The 14,672-nt window shown below is 50.4% G+C and overlaps 1 protein-coding gene across 4 annotated transcripts in view; it reads right to left on the minus strand.

The window, feature by feature from the left end:
• The window catches only part of NUF2 (NUF2, NDC80 kinetochore complex component), a 97,355-nt gene that overhangs the window by 39,139 nt on the left and 43,544 nt on the right, over nucleotides 1-14,672 (minus strand). For 3 of the 4 annotated variants that reach the window (XR_002441062.1, XR_002441064.1, XM_021404396.1), the window contains one exon: nucleotides 5,853-5,989. Coding sequence is in view for 1 of the 4 variants with exons in the window: in XM_021404396.1 (XP_021260071.1) it covers nucleotides 5,853-5,989 (137 nt within the window). In the remaining 3 variants the exon portion in view is untranslated. Of the gene's footprint in view, nucleotides 1-5,852; nucleotides 5,990-12,836; nucleotides 12,973-14,672 lie in introns of those variants that run through there. The other variant, XR_002441063.1, reaches the window with a different exon arrangement.

A 14,672-nucleotide genomic window follows, 5' to 3' on the forward strand; every position in this document is an offset into this window, starting at 1 on the left:
GGAGGGGGGGGGCTGTTGTTTTTTTAATTGTCCTCGAGCACAGCTCAGCTTTGCAGTAACACTGCCAATTAGGGTCCCGCCCCGCGCGGGGCTTTCAGGCCTGCTAGGCACATTACAGAGGACTAGAGGGGTTGTTTTAATTAAATACCCCCAGACTAGCAGGGAAATATTTAGAGCAATTTAACAATCTGCTGCAGAGTTGTTAAGCCTCCAATATATCTGCTTAATGTTCATTTGGGTATTTAATAATCTCCCTACCTTATCTAATCCTGTTTAAATTTAAAGAGATGCATCTAAGCTGGTGGAGTAGCTAGTGCTTATTAACAGCCGTTGGTTATTAAAACATATTTGAGATGTCATCGCTAGCGAGCGGTCCCAGTAGCAGGCAGGAGAACTGGTGCCTGTGGATGTATTTCTTCCTTAAGCAGAGCTGCCCAGGGACAAGACCCAGCGCTTCCACCGTAAGCTCTGCTGTCGTGGCAGTGGTAACACTGCATTTCTAACCTGCTCCATCTCCCTATGGAAGGGAGCGGTGCCCTTACTGCGTAACTAGTCAAAGCTACCAGTTATTTATTTTTAAAGCCGCGTTCCAGGCCTTCAGCGACTCAGACTGGGGCATTTGTAAAGAGGATGTTTTATGTCCCCAGGTTAATGGAAGGCATGGTGTGTTTTCCTCAGCTGGTTCCTCACAAACTTTCTCTGAAGTCCGAAGAAAATCGCTTGCCTGGGGTTGATCTATGAGGCCGGAAAGACTTAACTTCGCAAGATTTTAGCCTGGCTGTCCTTACTTAATTTGTTTGCTCCTGGGCTGGCTGTCCTGTCCATGGTATTCTCACCTCCATTCAATGCTCTGCAGCCTGCCTTGGCCTCTTCTCTTCCATTCTCTCCAAAACCAGGTCACGGTCCCTGTAGCTGTTCCAGAGCCATGGAGATGTGGCACTGAGGGACATGGTGAGGATGGGTTGACAGTTGGACAAGATAGTCTGAGTGGTCTTTTCCATCCTCAGCAATTCTATGACCAGGGTGCCCGGCATGAATGGGTTTAAGCGTGAAATGGCCTCAAGGCAAAGCAAAGAACTTTCCTACTGCATTCAGGGCACAAAAACAGCAAGTCAGTCTTAAATCCCATGAAGCTGAACAGCCTAGATTGTTTCACAAGTATTAAGTCACCCAACTTTAAAGTTCCTTCACTGCTGAAGCTAGAAAATAGCAGCTATCTGTATAAAGACAGGGAAAAACGTCATCCAATTTAAAACTAAAAGGCACATCTGGGAGAAATCTCCTTGCCCAAGAGAACAAGACATGCTGTTCTCAAAAGCACTAAGGCCTTGAAGGTTTAACATCAGCATCCTCAGCTGGACAAGGTTCTCCATGAACCTCACTCGAGCATTTTTAGGTTCTCATTTAATTTTCACGAGTCTGGTGATCTGATTTTGGACAACCAGTTTTTAGACCAAAATTAACCATTTGGGAAGGGTAAGCCCAGAGGTGACACATCCATCACATGCGTTGTGCAGGAAAACAGTCACCCCACCAGGTCCTTATCGGTCAAAGAGCAGCACTGAGGTGAAACATAGCAGCTACCTTCAAGCAGGATGCTGTTACAGAAAACAAACAACAGGGTGAACACCAAGGCTGGAAAGGAAGATTTAGGTCAGGCCTTGAGGCGGAGAGGAAGCCACACTTTTTATGCTTGTTCTGTTATTCTTCTTAGAAACCCGGGAAGAGGTTGAATAACCTCTGTCCTTAAGGGCCTTTAAAAACAGATTAGTGCAGAAACGACATAGGTAGAGTTGATCTTGCCTTGGGGCACAGAGGCAGATTCAAACGACCTTGGCAAGGTCCTTCTGATGCCTTTTCTTCTGTGGCCTTATGCTATAGCACGAGGAACGCTCAGCCCTACCCATTCTCCTCTTTGCCCTCCTGCAAGGGACTGGTTATGGTACCAGAGCATCCTGTACTCTAAAAATGAGCTAAACGGGGACAGATGGGTCCATTAGCACAGTCCAGCAGAAGCAATGCCTGGACTTGTAAGACTCCGTGGTCCCACGTGAAAAAAGCCAGCCCATTTCATAAACCCAACAGAATCCCAAACTCGAGCCCTCCTCCACAAAGGCAGCCCACGGTTCCCTCTCCAGATTTGGATGACAGGGATGACCGGAGGGGAGCAAAGGGAGCAGATATTTTTGTTTGTTTGTTCTTTGTCCCTTGTTTCTCAGACACTGGTGTCACCGAGGATATTTTGTGGAGGAGACACATCAGCACAGTGACGGATCCTGTCTGGTCCCATCAGCACCGAGGCGTTGTGTCCCCAGAGTAACGCGAGAGGACTGCCATTCCTGCAGGGAAGGCTGCTCAGCGGGAGGTGTCAGCCTGGGAAACACAACAATTGTTTCTCTCCGATCGGTTCAGCGGCACTTGGAAACTTTCAGCGCAGGGGAGAGGGGGAGAAGGCTGAGTCTGAAAGCAGAGGTGTGCCAAGGACTCGCACCGAAGGACAGGGAACAGACTTCACAGCCAAGCATCATCGCGACGGTGGCCTCCCACCATGTCAAGGGAAAGGGAACAAGCACGCTCCAAGTGGCCATTTCCTACCAGCACGTCTCGCAGGGTAAGGAAAGGGACTTCTGAGCTGTCTTCCTGACAGCTGACACTTCACACCGTGCTCTCACCACCTCTGTGTGCAGAGCTGCAGCCACAAAGCATAGCTCTATTCAGACTCTTGGAAAAAAAACAAGGATGCAACTGTTTACAATGTGATTTCCTTAATTCTCAATAAAGGATCCTATATGTTTCCTCCCCCATAGGTCACCGCCGGTTTAGCAGTGCAGTAGCAGGACAAAAGGGGTGGTGTGAGTTAACGCTGCAGTGCCCTGCAGCAACAGCTTCTGCTGTAACAGCAGGACTTCGCACTCTCTTTCACAAAAGCAACAGAGGACTTCAAACTCTCTGTGGCCACCCGGAGAAAAGCCTTGTGGAGGCTGGCTGCTCTCCCTGCTGGTCAAACGGGGATGCAAGCTGCAGAAAAACAGCTATCTGCCAGATCGACACACAGGCTGACACTGCTGTAGACCAGCCAACGCACCACCTCTGCTGAGCACCTCCAAGATCCCAGCTGAGGCTACAGGTACAAGCAACAGAGGAAAACCGCCTGCAAAAGCCACCCTCCGTGCTCTGCTTACTGGGAGAGGAACCGGGTTCTGGGCTCCTTCCCTATGGAACAAAGTGGGATGCACTGACATTGAGTACACATGTATAAAATGCCACTTTTCCTCCCATCTCTGCTGCTTAGGGCCACCCAGGCCTTGTCTGTTGGCAGCAAGAGATGCCACGACACAGCTCTTCACCGGGTACAAAGCGTGTGGAGGAGCCGCTTGTGAACAGCAGGCTCAGGGGGAGAAACCAGCAGAGGCAGGCACGGAGCAAGTGGTAATTTCTGCGCTGTGCAATTACAGCTGGGAAGGAGTAAACCTCTGGTGCACAAACCTGCCAACAGTTTACTGCCGACAAGGAAACAAAACCGACAGTTGACACTGGAACAGCTACTGATACCCTGTAATCATCTTAAAAATAGACTCTTTGCAAACCTGCTTGTTAGCAGTGAGAACATATGCTCTTTTTAAGAGGGGGGAAAAAAAAAACCCTCTCAGCATCTCCAAAGCAACATTTGCATGAGCCAGAGCAATTGTTTGGAGAAGCTGGAGTTGCAAGCGCCTTCCCAGGCCTTGCTCTGGTCCTGCTGATCTTGCATGGCTACAGCTCACCCACAGCTTGCTGTCCTCTCTGCTCAACACACCAGCGCTGCAGGGGAGAAAGGAACAAACATTCCCTCCTATGTGGATTTCATTCTGGTATCAGCCATTTAGAGATTACATCCATTTCAGTTTGGGCAGGGTTCCAAGGTTAACATCCCTGCTCATGTTAGCAGTGCTACAGGGTCTAATGCTTGCAAAAGCCCATCAGCTCACTTTTACATCTTATTCAGAAAAGTCACTGCAATGTTGCACCATGCACCAGGACAAAGAGAGAGGAAAGGCAGATCTTGGGTAGGTGGGGGTCCACTGTTTCCCAAGGACTACTGGACACATCACTGTTCTCCTCTGCCACCCATGAATACAGGCATCATAGACTGTGACTGTAATCATACAGTGAACCCAGGGTGTTTAGCCCTTGAGGAAATTTCAGAGGCTTTTTGTTGTCTCCACGATCAGAGAAGGAAGACCTCTGTCAACAAGGCACAGCACACATCATGGGGGTGGCACTCTCCACCCAGGATTCACAACAGAATTTGAATCCTTGCGTTCCTTTTAGATCCATATTTATGCCAACAGGGGCTTCCAGTGTCTGGAAATTACATCCACCTCATGGTGTATGCAGCTCCACCAGGGTCACTTTGCCACCAAAGTCACTAAGGTCTTCATGGGACCTTCAACAGATGGGCCACCCAAGCTCAGCCTGGATCTGCTTTCCTACATTGCAACCCCCTGGGAAGACACAGCCTGCACCTACGCAAAGCAAAATAGAACCACAGAATCACCAAGGCTGGAAAAGACTACTAAAATAATCTAGTCCAACTGTATCCAGGTTGGATACTAGGAAAAAATTCTCAGAAAAAGAAGAGACCGGTGATGCAGCGGCACAGGCTGCCCAGAGGGGTCATGGAGTCACGGTCCCTGGAGGCGTCCAAGAACCGTGGAGATGTGGCACTGAGGGACATGGTCAGTGGGCATGGTGGGGGTGGGTTGGGGCTAGACTCGGGGATCTCAGAGGTCTTTTCCAACCTTTATGATTCTATGATCCAGTCCACACACATGCCAGAAGAGTCACCGCAGAGGATCAGATGACCCAGCATTTGACTACAGAGAACATCCTGTCACGGGATGGACTTCATTTCTGGGACAGGAGGCACAAGAGTCCAGCTTTAAGCTATAAAACTATGGTAGAAGCTGTTCTTCAACAGTTGCAGGCTAAGGTCTCCAGCCAACTGGAGACAGAAAGCAGAAGAATGGGGGATGATCTGGTAACAAGGAGCAAGGAGCACAGACTTGGCTGGTGTACTTGCCAGTCTGGAAAGGCTTTGGCTACACACCAGCAGCCGCCTCACCGGCATGAGACCATCCTGCTGCACGACCCCAACACCTGGGCAGGAAGACAGCTCCTTCACCCAGCGTAAACGTGCAAGCGGCTTTCACCGAGGCATCCTCAGATTTGCTCCCACCAGTCAATACTGCCAGCATGAATTATTAATCAGCATGTCATTCAGCCTCAGAAGCGGATACATCCCCACCGCACAGGAAAAAAGCTTTTAGCAACATACCCGTGTCAGCAAGCCCAGGGTGCACTAGCCAGGCGCTCTCTCCCACCTCCCCCGCAGAGCTGCAGGAGGGGACCCATGGTGGGCTGCTTGCTGGCAGCCCCAGCAAAGAGCCACGCTGCCCCGTGCCTCCTGTCCCAGATCCAGCAGCACCGTGCGCGGCTGCATTAGCTCAGCACATCCACCTGTCACGCAAGCCACTCGTTTGGAAAATTATTCTGCTGGAGCATCGCTGAGGACACCTTGCCAGTGAAATATCAGACAACATCAGGCGGTGTTTACTTGCTCCAGTGCAGATACTACACATTTATTATTTACACTTTGCAGCGTATTTCTAGAGTTATGTCAATAATACGGGGAGTTATCAAGTGATCTGTTTGCAGTCAGTCGAAAACTGCCACGATTTCCAGTTTGCCTGAGGAATTTTAGGACAGGGATTTACCATTTCACATGGGCTAATCCACGGCGCGGGAAACTGGGGATCTAAGCAGCGTTTGTCTGGATCTGCCAGACCTCAAATTGAGTTTGTATTGCTTACCTCCTCTGCTTCCAAGCACAGCCAGCCCCAGGGGGAAGGAGGGCTCCTGAAATGGTGTAACAGCAAAGCCTGGAAGGTCACCCACGGCCCCAGGTGTTTGAAGAGGTGGTTGGGTTGATTTTCATAGACCATTCCAGCTGCACATAAAACAAGACAGAAGTGGGAAAAGGATTAGGCCAAGCTGAAGGGTTCTATTCCATGGTCATGTTTGGAGTCTGATTAACGCACACTGGTCACCAGGCTTAAGCGGCTAACAGGATTTTTTCAGTTATTTGTTAACAAATAAGATGCAAAGTACTTCCCAGGTGGCATCTCCCGCACCGCAGGGCTTCGCTCTTCTCCCACACACAGGAGCTCCTTCACAACATATCACCAGCTACATCCCACCACGCCATTGCCACCCTGGCATCACAGCTACCCACATCCCTGTCTGCACTGAGCTCAGCTCTCCTGCACAGCACCCAGTGGGATGGGGCAGCCCATCCGGCCTGGAAGAACTTGGGAAGACCAGGCCAGCATGTTTTTCTTCATCTTTTTCACTGTCTTTTGTCAGAAGCTGGGGAAGCAAGGAGCACTTCTAACCCAAAGCATGGTACATTTTATAATACAACATATATATAAATACATTTGCATATAAAATACCCCGGTAAGAGCTGCTTAGCACTGAAACCAGCAAATATTCTCTCTGAAAAGGCGGCTTCTTTGGAAGTGAGATTTGAGTATCTAGAGGCAACAACTTCAGAGAAGTCCACTGGATGGTGCAAGCTTGATACCACCTAAAGCTGGTACCAGCACTTTCACCACCAGCATAGGCCAGCTGCTACCTCTCTCCTCCAACTCAGGCTGTAGTAGACCACTCTGAGTACCAAAGAGCAGTAGTTACTCCAAAGAGCTTAAGTCATTGTTCAGGAGCTTGAATTAACAACCAGAATCCAGGTGGCAAGGCACACGTCATCTCTAGCAGCAGCTCTCTGATGCAGAGAAATGACCCTAGGTCCTTTCCCCCCCTCTCACATTTCGGATTATCAGAAATGCCTTGACGGTCCTGGCTGAAAGATCAAAGCACCCAGCCAGGCGCCGACACAGGGCCACCACGTATTCAGGAGCCATGCTCTGTTGCAAAGCCCATTTGCAACAGGAGAAAAGCTTAACGTTTGGTTCCTGAAAAGTCCCTTTTCATCAGAATCGGGCTGGAGCGGTGCGAGCACTCAAACCAAGTGCAGCTCAGCAGCGGAGATCTGAATACTTGGCCAGGTAATGAGCGCCAAGGCAGTTGTTTTTATCTTATTCAGTCAACAAGAACATGGAAATCAATTTTTCCCAATCTCAGTTATGGCTAGAAATCCATTCCTTTTAGGCCAGCTACAGGATTAATCTATTGAATGGTTTGCGGGCATTTTGCTGACATATATACATTTTAAGAATACATTATACTTTTCTCTCCCCTAGTAAAGCATTAGTGCTTTTTTTTTTTTATCCTTTCCTATAAACATCTTTGTTCGGGAATTCATGAGACAGGACGTGGAAATGCATCTGTGCCTTGCAAACAAACCTCGCGTCTGCAAAGTTTTGCACTGCACTCAAAGCCCCAGTGCTTGGAGACCTCAGAAAACTACCTAGACAAGCACGAGGTACGCCAGCAGAGAACACGTGCTGAAATGCCTTTACACAGCCTCTACTGAACAGTAGGTAGAATAAATGATGCCAACTAAATTCTGCCTTGAGTGGAAGTCTTGACCTAGCCACCCAAAAATGTAACAGTTAGTAGAGGATCCATCTCCTGTCTGGCTTCACAACATCAGGACATGCATCTAAAAGCCATCTGTTACAATTGTGGTCTAGTGTAATTCTACCATTCCTGATAAGAGGGGCAGCTGACCACAGAGTCACAGAATCATTAAGGCTGGAAAAGACCTCTAAGTTCCCCAAGTCCAACCCCAACCCATGCCCACCATGTCCCTCAGTGCCACATGAACACAGTTCTTGAACACCTCCAGGGACACTGACTGCACCACCTCGCTGGGCAGCCTGTTCTTCTCATAGAACACTGAGCATCTCATCACTTGTGGCCTTTGGTCTCCAGGAAGCTCTCAGCAGGACCACGAGGCAGCCTGCAGACTTTCTGGAAGAGCGTGCTGGATGGCATTCCCCCCCCCCCCCACTTTACAGATATGGAAACAGGCAAATTTTCCTCTTTCACCTGTGTAACCAGACCTTCCAAAGCTGAGAAAAGCTTTCCTCCTGAAAACACTGTACTTTCAGCACTAGAACATTTTCAGCTCTCAAAGAGTTGTCTCCCACCCAAATCAAGGGATGCTTTGTTCCATCCCCTGCTCCTTCCCACTTGAAACACAATCTAAATTTTCATTTGACCAATATCGCAGCTTCTCCACACCCACTCTCCAGATGTCAGGATTGCTTGTAAAAGTTTCCACAGGTGATGGATTTCAGGCCAAAGGCTAAGATTCATTTTAAAATGATCTCCACAAAATTTGATCTGGGCAGCAGTATCGAAATGGTTCTGCAAAAGCAAAGGACAATAAAGCAATTATACGCCATGCAAGAGGACAGTAGAAAGTGAGTGCATCCATCTCGCCACAGCTGTCCTCTCCTCCTCCAGCAACCTGAACCCAACAGACTGTGCAGATCTATTTCTCATTACTGTGGAGGACACTATAGGTATTTCCAATCCAGTTAATAACGTGTTACCCTGGCCAGAAGGGACATAACTTGTTATAAAGATGTGGCAGCCCTGCTTGCTCACCTGCTCATATTGTGGTTCCCTCCTTTCCCCAGCGTACCTCTTAAATTGTTGTCCCTCTTTGTTTCTCTATCATTCACTTGCTTGGTCTGGGTAAAACAATTCCCCGTGCTTGCCTTTAGCTAGGTCTACAGCTGCCATCAGCAACACCCAACCCACAGGTAAGCAACTCTCCAAACAGCACTGCTGTAGAATTATAGAATGGCTTAGCTTGGAGGGGACCTTAAAGACCATCCAGTTACAATCTCCTGCCCTCCACCAGCTCAGGCTGCCCAGGGCCCCATCCAACCCGGCCTTGAGCACCTCAAGGGATGGGGCACCCACAATGTCTCCAGGCAGCAGTGCCAGTGCCTCACCACACCATAGGCTGCAGTAGGTTGTCTTCTGGCTTTCCTCTACAAGTCTCTATTACCTGTGCCATGACATAGAGCAGGCACAAGGCATGAAGACAACTACAGCGCCCTAGGATGCAAGTCCTCCCACCGGGAGAGAGATATGCAACGTGCTGTGCACTGCCTGGAGTGGAGGAGGTGATGCTCAAGGACTCCTTTGTACTACAATATAGCATCACTGGAGAGCTTCCATCAGGTTCTCTCATCTTGCCAGGACATCCAAGACAGATCCACAGTAACTGAATAATCAATTAATCCTCCTGCAGAGCTCCATTTACATAATGAAAACGCAGCCTCCCAATATACCACTATTTTTCAGTTGTCTAGACCAATATATCTGTCCTGTAGTTGGAGGGGGGAGACCTAACACAGCTTCTATTACAAGTGGCAGAGTTCCAGCTGAAGTCACGTGGTAGCAATAAAACTTCTATTGATTTCATGTAAGCATTTAACCCTAGCCGAGCGTGTATTGCTCCAACAGCCCACAATGGACTCTGCATCCAGCAACCCAGACTGAATTACAGTTGCACCTCACACGGCACTTGGGGAATCTCTTCTCTTTCTGTCTAGCTTCGATAGAAGCAATAGGCACGCAGAAACTTGACAGGCTTCACTGCACGCTTTGAAATACAGCAACAAGTTTGGGTTTTTCAGTTCGATACATGCAATTTTTCTCAGACCACAAACGTGGGTCTCATCCTACAGACCACAGTGATAAACCAAACAGCTGTAACTCCAGGTTCAACTCATTTAGCAAGAAGGGCATAGGGTTGGGGTAAGTCTGTGCTCAGAAGTCTTCTTGTAGACTGAAGACTATGAGCAGTGGTGCTAAAGCAGCACACTCCTGGGCAACGCTGGCAAACCCCGGCCAGGACGCAGCAGAGACTGCAGAGTTGAATTAGAAACCTTTACTCTTGCTCTTCCTTCAGCTTTTGGCTCCAGAAATAGGAAACGAAAAGCAAACACTCCGTGGCTCACAGCAGGGCCTGCTCACAGCCACTGGCCCCCAGCCAAGCTGGACAGGCTGCAGACAGGAGATCAGCAAAAGGCTGAGGTTCAGCTGCAGCCCTCGGTCCAGCCACAGCCTTTTGCAGGTCAACAGGCAAATCGTTCTGAACTTATCTCCAAGCTCACAAAGCCAGCCCAAGGCTCCCATAAATCCCAGCCATTGGAAAGGGCACCAAATGCCTGGGCTGTGCTGCCAGCAGCAAAGCTGGGGCACCAGAGATAGAGACAAAGCTTTGTCAGACGTTCTCCTGGGCAGGGCAGTCTCTGTGTGCGGTGTGACAATTGCTTCTGTAACAGCAGTGGATCTGTATTCATACACTTCCATAAGAGCGTGGTTTAAGCGAGCGTGCTCTGCCCTCCTCTGCTTGCTACAGGTTGTCTCCTGCAGCCCACAGAAGCCCAGGCAAATCCATACATCCTGTCCGAGGGATTGCTTTGTGTTTTCCTGATGACAGCCACCTAACAGAGACTCAATGACTTCTGGCCGTTCCCCTGACCAGGGCACGCAGACAAATCAGCTTCTAATTGCAGCAGCCTCACGCTGCAGCTGGCAGTAGGGATGCTGACGCTAAACCACACAGCTCCTCCAGCCAGCTGACAGCGATGCTGAGCACAACTTGTCCCCATCTGAACAAGCAACTGTTGGGTCAGCACAGGCAGCTCCCCCAGGCACTGTCCCGACCCTGCACCACCGTCAGAGGTGACAAGGCCTTTGGAACAAGCACACAAAGCACCAGAAGCATCTCACGCGTAAGCAGAGTCTGCAGCGTGCTGAGAGCCATGAAATGCCACACTTGGGGCCACATGGGATGGCCAGGCCCCTTGGGGATGGGACAGCCATCATGTTAATTGGGTGTCAGGGACACGTCCTTGAAGTCTCCCATCTCCTCCCACCCAGCCAAGCACTGGGATAGCTCTTGCTTTCTGTGTGAGTACCAATATTTGCCTCGACGTTTGTAGGTCACTAGAATCAAAAGGTTTGGGAAGGGGAAACTTTAAAATCCTCAGAAGCTCAGCTCTGTGGCCAGCACAGCCCAGCCTCAAGCTTCCAAGCCTCCCCACGTCCACCACGACACACTTCTCCCTTTTGCCATAGCACACAACATCTCAGCTAATTGGCCCTGTCTCTCCTCACCCCATGGATGAAGGGAAACTGATTGCACTAGGTTCACTGGTTCTTCTATCTGACCTTTCAAATGGAGTCTAGGTGTGGCTTCCATGAAGCAAAATGAACACATATCTGCTCTGGTCCATAGGAGCTCTAGGCCTGTTTTATGATTAAAACTGCCTTGAGCATCCTTTGAGGAGCCTGGGCCTGCTTAGCTTTCACCATCCTACTTGCTCCTCAAAGTGCAGATTCTGGTTTCTGCAAGCAAAGGTCCCTCTCTTAGCTCCAGGAAACAGCAAAGTGCAGATGAAGATTTCCAGGGCTAATTCCTCAGAGTCCCTTCCAGAGGCACATTCAAGGGTGGTACATCTGGGAGCACATATCAACATGTGTCTCAGGTGGGCTTGGTGGATTTGTCTTGCCAATTTCTCCCCAGACAACAACCATCAGCTCAGAGGAGATCACTCAGAGCCACACCACAGAGTTAAGGCTTCAGGAAGCATGAGGTTGAACCCTGGGCTGCTGTGATGCTGCTCTCCACAAACAGGAGGACTAAGGGTCAGCATTTTGTAGACGTCAAGTGTTCCTCTGCATAGCGCTGCCCAAGGATGACGCAGAGGGAGTCATTTAGACTTGGCAGCCCTGCATGCCCTGGGCATAAGTTTTGGCACAGACTCCAAAGCCTGGGCTGCTACTGCCTTCCTAGATAGCAGTTATACTCCCCTGTGCTCCTTCTGCCAATGCTTTGCCACCCTTGTGCGACCTTTCCCTGGGGATGTGGCGAGCACGAGGAGTGCTCCCTCTTTTAGAGCGCTCAGAATGGCTGCTCTGCACAACAGCTTTCTCTGCAGGCCTGGAGCTCTCGAGAACAGCCTACATCTGGTGTGACGCATGTTCGGAGTCACCCTCAGCTCCCCAAGGACAATCTGAGCCAAGCGTATGTTACCAGCACCAGAAGCATGTCCCCCACTTCCTAAACACCGCATCAGAGCGCACTGTGTCAGGAACATTTGGAAATGCATCGAAGCTGCCTTTGCATATGTGTGTCAGAGGACACGCACGCGTCCCGTCTGGAAGCTAGAAGGAAGGCCATCTGCCTTGCACTGCAAACTGGTGATGGACACAGATTCTCGCTGTCACTTTGGCTATGCGCGCCGAGCTGCGCCCAGCTCCACAGCGTGCTCCAGAGCCACCTCCTGGCTGAAAGGATAACAGGCGTGGAGAAAAGTAAGTTCAAAAAGCCCTAGCAAACACAAACACCAACCCCAAAGCCCAGCCGTTTGCTTTACGCCTGCAAGGCACTCTCCGCGTCAGGTTTCAGCATCGCTTCAGTCCAGGGAAGCTTGTTCTCATTTCTCCTTGTTCTCATTTCTAAACACAACCCCAGACTCAGGCTGCTGTTGGAGAGGTTTTTCTGCCTGCAGTGCTGCCCACCTTGCCACCCTGGCTCCAGAGCTGGCATGTACAGCAAATGTTCAGTGCTGACTTTCAACCAGATGCCCCAAGACACAGAGAGGCAGCTGGGCCCATGCTGCAGTGTGTGCCCAGCACGCTGTGCAGAGAGAGGCACTAAACAAGGAGAAACATCAAGGCTGACTCTGAACCTTTGCACTCAGGAGTACATCACTCTCCTCACCATTCTCCCTTTGTCTCCCATGTGCACCTGCCCCATGGGCAGCAAGTACACACCCTGCCCCCCAGCTTAAAATACTCACCTGTGTCAGTTGCTTCAGCATCCATTTATGTCAGGGCTGCTCCTCTTCTGCAGATCTGTGCCATTGCTTTCCCAAGGTCTGCTCAGCAGTAATTCCACTAGTTCAAGTCACAGTGGGGCAGCCCAGACCTTACAGGCTAGAAGAACAGGAAACAGTTATCCAGAAGAAGTGTCCTTCAGTTCATCATCACAGAGCAGGAACTATTTCTCAGTTCACATCAGGGCTATTGCTTTCTGATTAGGCTTGCTTTCCAGCAAGGCTGCTCTGCAAAGCAGCCACACCATTGCACTGTAGGAGAGCGTGATGCAGTTTATGGGGAAGAGGTGTCCTTGAAGAGCAGGAGCTCTGCACAGTCCTACCAACAGCAGGTGAGGAGGTTATGACCCTGCAACCCTCCCTGGTGGCCAAGTGAGGCCCTTCACTTGGATGTTCCTTTGCACAACAAAAGATACATTATCGGACTCTCAAAGGCAGACACAGAGGCTAATTAAAGCACAGATTTAACTCTATTTAAGACAACATCGTCATGAATGCTCACAAAGGCTTTTCCCGCAGCATTTAGATCAGCTATTTAGAAAGAAAGGCTATTTTCTGTTGTTTTGCATAGGAATAGGCCTAGCCTCCAAAAAGACAGCAACCATCCAACGTTCCAGTGCCAGGGAGCTCCAGGACGCCATGGAGCCAGGTGAGGCTGCAGAGCACAGAGCAGGACAACCCCTTCCCCAACCAGCTAGGAATGCTTAGAGGCACTAAATCAACCCAAGCATGCAGCTTGACCCCCAGAAAGGGTCCAGATGGAGGGGATGACCAGAGACCACAGAGGTCTGGAGAGAAGAGGCAATGCACAGCTAAAACCCCACAGCAAGGAAACGTGAGGAAGCCAGAAATCAAACTCTTCAGAGGTAGAAACGTGCCAGCCGAGCAACGTAGCCAAGAGTGACACCGGAGTCCTTATGATGTAAAATCTCTTCCCATGTTGCAGCATGTTGACCTGACAACATGCCATCAGAATTTTAAATTATGCATCTAAGAGCCCTTCTCCCTGTCAGGGAGCGTTTGAACCTGAAGCGAAGCCGGCAGCGGAGAAGAGCAGACAGGAGAGGTAATTACCCGCGGCCTCCTCCAAGAGCTGACAGAAAGCAGGCCCCGTGCTGGAGATCCTGGCCTCATTACGGGCTCTCCTGGAGGCTGCAGCTGCTCCTCTCCGCGGTCAGACGTGAGTCACGGCGTTTCAGAGGAGCGAGGAGAGCTCCTGTGAGCTCATTAATGGCTGTGGGGTCCATCAGCCATAGCACGGCCGCAGCCACGCTGGTGTTTGAAGGCAGAGCCCCAGTGCCGCGCTCGAACCTCAGGGGCAGAGCAGAAGTCAGTCATGGAGTTGGCTTGCCCATAGCTCTAGTATTTGTAATATGGGAAGAACAGCTTTAGAAACCATACCGACTTCTGCACTGGAAGTGCTTCCCAGGGAGAATGGGATTTCTCCCCTGGAGAGCTGTCACTCCCTGAAAACCAGGGGTCCTGCAGTGGCACACGCACCTCTGACCCTGCCCCTGCAAGTCCTGACTGTCCCCAGGTGCTGCAGTGGGATCCCAACCCGCAGAGCCTCCTCCTGCAGCAGAGGATGTCCCCTCACCATGCAGCTAGAGTCATAGAAACGTGCGAGTTGGAGGGGACCCTTAAAAGCCACCTGGTCCCACTCCCTGCACTGAGCAGGGACACCCACGGCTCCATCAGGTGCTCAGTGCCCATCCAGCCTGACCTTGGCTGCTTGCAGGGATGGGGCACCCACAGCTCTGGGCAGCCTGTGCCAGTGCCTCACCGCCCTTACTGGAGAAA

The sequence above is a fragment of the Numida meleagris genome, chromosome 7, assembly GCF_002078875.1.
Source record: "Numida meleagris isolate 19003 breed g44 Domestic line chromosome 7, NumMel1.0, whole genome shotgun sequence".
Classification (NCBI taxonomy): domain Eukaryota; kingdom Metazoa; phylum Chordata; class Aves; order Galliformes; family Numididae; genus Numida; species Numida meleagris.